This window comes from Loxodonta africana, chromosome 3 (genome assembly GCF_030014295.1).
Source record: "Loxodonta africana isolate mLoxAfr1 chromosome 3, mLoxAfr1.hap2, whole genome shotgun sequence".
Classification (NCBI taxonomy): Eukaryota; Metazoa; Chordata; class Mammalia; order Proboscidea; family Elephantidae; genus Loxodonta; species Loxodonta africana.
In genome coordinates, this window is record NC_087344.1 from 13,765,669 (window position 1) to 13,771,138 (window position 5,470).

The window sequence follows — 5,470 nt, forward strand, 5'->3', positions numbered from 1 at the left end:
AATCAGTACATGCAAGGAAGGTAAAGTATATGGTATAAATTAGGTGGACCAAAGCATGTCTCAAAAAATCAGAAACTACAACTAGCTTGGAAGTTCTTCCCTAATGTAACCTTCTCACACTGTCAAAACACAAGTTTCTTTTTTTTTTTTTTTAAATAACACTAAGTATTTTGTATGTCCTATAGGAATTGTAATTGTGGCTGTGCCCCCAGTAATCAGGCATGGCTGCTGGGGGGTTATAGCAAAGCAATTTCTTATGGAAAATGGATTTAATCCCATGGAGCTATCTAAGCACTCTTCACGTGGGAGAGTCTAACCAAATTGACAACTACCTGCTTCCAGTGTGTGCTAGGCCTACCAAAACCATTAATACGGAAATCTTTGTTGGAAACTGATACCCAGTGTTAAAAAATATAGACATGTCACTGTACAGGAGACAGAGCCAACCATGAAAAGCTGAGAAGCAAGGTCAATTTGGGCAAAATTTATTGGCATGCCACCTCCAAGGCTACTAAAGTTCTATAAATGGGTGTGCTAGAAAAATTTCTCCTAGGGTGGAGACGATAGGGCAGGTGGTCTCCCTCTGAAAACAATAAACAGGTTCAGAAAAGGATCCAATGTATAATAGAATTGATGCCTATTCTTGAAATACTTAGGCCCGCTTGAAAGTCTTCCATGTTGAGTTTCACATGGCCCAGGATCTAATTTGATGGCTAAACTCCGGATTTTTTCACAAGGAAGAACATATGATGTCATTCCACAACTCGCCTGGTCTTCGGTCATTAGTGTTCAGTCAGTGAATGTATTCTTGAGATGGTCTCTAAATTCAGGTGGGACAAGCTCAAGGTCATACTTTGGCTCTTGTGGACTTGGTCTGATTTTCTTCAGCTTCAAGATGTTTCAGAAATAGACTGGAGGCCTTTCTTTCAAGTCATCTGTGTGTGGAGTTAAACCGACAACTTTCTGGTTTGCTGTTCAGTGCATCCCAAGGGACTCCAGAGAGATCTCGATGGCCGTGTTAGTGAATCAAGTGGCTTTCCCTATTACAAGCTTTCCTTTGTCTGTCTGAACGGATGAATTTGGGAGTGTTTGTTTTGTTTTCATGAATTCTTTGCTTCATGTTTGCTGCAGCGGATCTGTAGGAATCTGAGAGCAAAGACGAGGTGGAAGTGTTTAAACCTGGAGAGGCCAAGCTGTTGTCGCTGAAGTTTACGTGGAGGAACCAGCTCCATGGAGCCCAACGAGATGATGTGGAAGATCTGCCAAGTGTGCGATGCCAACAGCTGCGAGTGGGATGTCTCCCGGGCATATGTGTTGCTGTGCACACGTGACGTGCAGGCCAAGAGGACTTTGTGCAGTGGAGGATGAAGGTATGCACACTGCCTTGATGATTGCTCAACAGGGTTCAAGTGAAGTGAATTTCAGGCACCTTTTTTAGGTGGGCTTTCCGAACATTGCCTTCAAAATTACAAAGGAGCTTAAACCTTGGAACTCCTGTTTTCTCTCAGGCAGCTGCTGCCCCCGTTTTAAAGTGCAAGGTCCCTGGTGATTTTTGAGACAATGCTATTGAAGGCCTCAGAGGTCCCTGAAATTCTCTTCACTTTTACCCCATTGAGAGTCCTCCGAGGCAGGGTGCACACCTCCATCCTCCACTGAGTGAAGTCCTGTTGTCCTGGTGTGCCATTCATACACAGCAGTGTGTATTTGTGGGTGAGATCCCAGTCACAGCCATTGGCATCCAACACTTGACAGATCTCCTGCAGCATCTCGTCGGGCTCCAAGGAACTGGTGATCTTCATCCTCCAGGTAAATTTGAGAGAGCGTGGTTTGGCCTGTTGAGGTATGATCATTTGTGCAGCTTTGCTGTCCGATGCTTTGTGGTCCTTTTTGTCATATGTAAAACAAAGGCATCTTCTCATGAGCTTAAAGAACCTCCCAGTGGCCTGCTTCCAGCCCTGGCTGCTGACAGAGGAAGAGGCTGGACTCACAGTCTGGGGCAAACTCGGCTGGTCAGGTAACTCATGCAGTTGCTCCTCAGAGGAAGAGGCTAGACTCACAGTCTGGGGCAAACTCGGCTGGTCAGGTAACTCATGCACCTGCTCCTCATTTGCGGAGCTTAGATTTGACATTCCCTGGGTAAAACTGGTTTTCTCCGGGGCCCCGGCACTCTCGTTGATGGTGTAGGCTGAGGAGGAAGGCACAGAAACACACTGGGGTGGTGTGATGGGCTGTGGCACCTCACTGTTTCTCACCTTGGCATACAGGTCAGAGTCCTGGTTGGGCTGTGCCCAGGCTGTGGTAGATTGCTGCCGCAGGTGGGCCAGGGCCAGGGAGAATGATGGAGAAGTAGACACCATGGAGGTCCCCATCCCTCCCTCAGAGAGAGTGTTCAAAGCATCGCGGATGTAGTAACCAAAGGTGGGAATGGTGGGCTCGGTGTAACTACGCTGTTTGGGTTTAGGACAGACGGTAGGAGGCACTTCATGGGATGAGGAAGGAGTGTGGCTATCGGTGCAATGGGCTTCAGCCTGGGGTTCCAGGGTGCTGGTGTGGCTGTCAATGTCATATGTGTCGTGACGCAGGATCAGATAGGTGGCGTTCGCATCATTGTAATTGTGGTTCAACAGTGAGTCATGAATGTCTTCCTGCACGTAACCCGTGTTCACCGTCACCTCAGTGTGCCAGTGGTTATCGTAGTCTGGGAGTGGCTGCACGTAGAGCTTTTGTTTTTCTTCATGGCTCACCTTCATCCACAGATGTGCTAGGATGTCCTCTAATGTGGCTCTCTTTCTTGGGTCACGAATGAAAATTTTACTGAGCAGGTGTTGACACTGGCTAGACATGTGGAAGGGAACGTGATATTGTCCCTGCAGCACCTGCTCTCGCAGCTTCGTCAAGGTCTTCCCACGAAAAGGTAGAGATCCAGTTACCATGAAGTATAGGATGACTCCCAGGCTCCACACATCCACTGGGGGTCCGTCATACTTTTCTCCCTGAAGGAGTTCTGGGGCAGAATAAGGGGGAGTGCCACAGAAGGTATCCAGCTTGCTCCCTGTGGTGAATTCAGTTCCTAAACCAAAGTCTGCAAGTTTGATGTTCATTCGCTTGTCCAATAGTAGGTTTTCTGTTTTCAGATCCCTATGAACAATACCCTTGTCGTGGCAGTACTTCACCGCTGACACTATTTGTTGGAATTTCGTTTGGGCCTCTTTTTCGCTCATGAAGCCATGATTCACTAGGTGGTAAAAGAGGTCCCTTCCACTTGCATACTCCATCACTATATAGAGGGCGTGCTCATTCTCTATGACTTCAAACAGCTTTACAATATTTGGATGATGGAGATCCTTCATAATTTCTATCTCTCTGTATAGTCTGTGGAGGTCGGAGGACGTGTGCTGGCTCTTGTCAATTATTTTAATGGCTACCTCTTGGCCGGTGATGATGTGCTGGGCCAGCTTGACCTTGGCAGATGCCCCCTTGCCGATGGTTCTGAGGAGGTGGTAGCGTCCCACATGAGTTTCCTCCACAGCAGAGAAGGCTAAGTGGCTCTGCAGCATGTTGGCTATGGTGCGAAGGCGTAGCGGGCTTTGGGATAAGAGGTGCCCTGGTGGTAGGATTAAAAACTTAAAAACCCAAAACCCTAAAAAGTGGTGACTAAAAACTTAATGAAATATGGAAAAAATGAGAAAAAGTTAAAATATAATCAAAAAGGTAAAATGAGAAAAGAGGAAGTAAAATTTTAAAAACTGACAAAAATAAGATAAATTGTATATATAAACAAAACAAGAAATCAATGAGAAAGATTCAAAAAAGGAATAAATAACATGAGGATAAGAAAAAATACAAAATAAAACAATAATAGTAAGATGATAAAAAAATTAACAAGTACATAGAAAAAAAGAAACATTGAGGATGTAAAGGAAGAATAAAATGAAAAACGAATGAATGCAAATGAGGAAAAACAAAGAGAAAATAAGAATAGCTGGCGAGGAAATAGAAAAACCACAATTGAAAGAGAAAACAAGCCAAGTTTGGTCACGATGTCTCAGGTCACTGAAAGAGCTTCCTGAGCCAGAAAGACCACAAACCTAGGTTTCCAGGGACTTATATAGGGGCTTGGAGTTCCAAAGAATTGGCTCCTTATGAGGTCACCACAAGAAATGGACCAATAAAAACGGGGGGTAATTGACTGTGCTTTTTGCTCTCAGGGATTCTTTACTCATTTTTTTTAGAAGAAAAATGTGTGTGTGTGTGTGTGTGTGTGTGTAGAGCGAGAATTCCACAGAGCTTTTCTTTCCTTTTTATTGATCTTCATGTTATTTTTTTTATTGTGTTCCAGATATACATAATAAAACACGCCATTTCAACAATTTCTACATGTGCATTTGTTACATTGCTTATATTCAAGCTGTGCAAGCATTTCACGGTTTATGTTCCAAATCATTCCACTACCTTTCACATAAACTCAATGATCCTAATCAAAAACTCTTCCTTCCCCCTCCCTGTCACCCCTGGTAACCACTAATAAGCTTTGCTTTGTGTATATTTGCTTCTGCCCTATAAGTGAGATCAGAATGCATCTCTCCTTTTCTGACTGACTGACTTTTCTCAGCTTGGTGTTTTCAGGCTTCATCCATGTTGTCGTATGCATCAAGACTTCATTTTTGGGAGTGTGTGTAATATTCCATTGGAAGTCCCGGGCTTGCACCAACAGTTAATTGCTCATCTACTAGTTTGGGGGTTCAAACCCACCCAGAGACTTCTCAGAAGACAGGCCCGGTGATCTGCTTCTGAAAGGTCAGAGCCTTGAAAACCTTGTGGAGCAGTTCTACTCCATTGTGTGTACGTACCAAAGTTTGTGTATCCATTCACCTGCTGATGGACATTTTGGCTGTGTTCATCTTTTGCTTCTTGTGAAAAGTGCTGCAGTGAACAGTTGTATATAGATTTCCGCTTGCGTTCCTGCCTTGCCTAGTGGCTGTTGTTGTTATTAGATGCTGTCGAGTTGATTCTGACTCATAGCGACCCTAGGTACAACACAACAAAACACTTCTGGGTCCTGCCCCATCATCAGAATTGTTGCTGTGTTTGAGCCCATTGTTGCAGCCACTGTGTCAGTCTGTCTTGTCAAGGTCTTCCTCTTTCTCCCTAACCCTCTACTTCACTAAGTGTCTTAGTTACCTAGTGCTGCTATAACAGCAATACCACAAGTGGATGGCTTTAACAAAGAGAAATTTATTCTCTCCCAGTCTACAAGGCTACAAGTCCAAACTCAGGGTGCCAGCTCCCAGGGAATTCTTTCTATCTTTGTTGTTTCTGGGAGAAGGTCCTTGTCATCAATCATTTTCTCCTGGCCTAGGAGCTTCTCAGCACAGTGACCGTAGGTCCAAAGAATGTGCTCTGCTCCTGGCACATCTTTCTTGGTGGCATGAGGTACTTATATCTCTCTGATTACATTTCTCTCCTTTTA

At 44.6% G+C, this 5,470-nt stretch overlaps 1 protein-coding gene across 1 annotated transcript; it reads right to left on the minus strand.

The window, feature by feature from the left end:
* Nucleotides 1-1,526: 1,526 nt before the first annotated feature.
* Nucleotides 1,527-3,885, minus strand: LOC100653916 (serine/threonine-protein kinase MARK2-like). Its single transcript, XM_064279830.1, has one exon. The coding sequence runs from the start codon at nucleotides 3,555-3,557 to the stop codon at nucleotides 1,527-1,529; it is 2,031 nt and encodes a 676-aa protein (XP_064135900.1). The 5' UTR covers nucleotides 3,558-3,885.
* Between the last annotated feature and the right edge of the window lie 1,585 nt (nucleotides 3,886-5,470).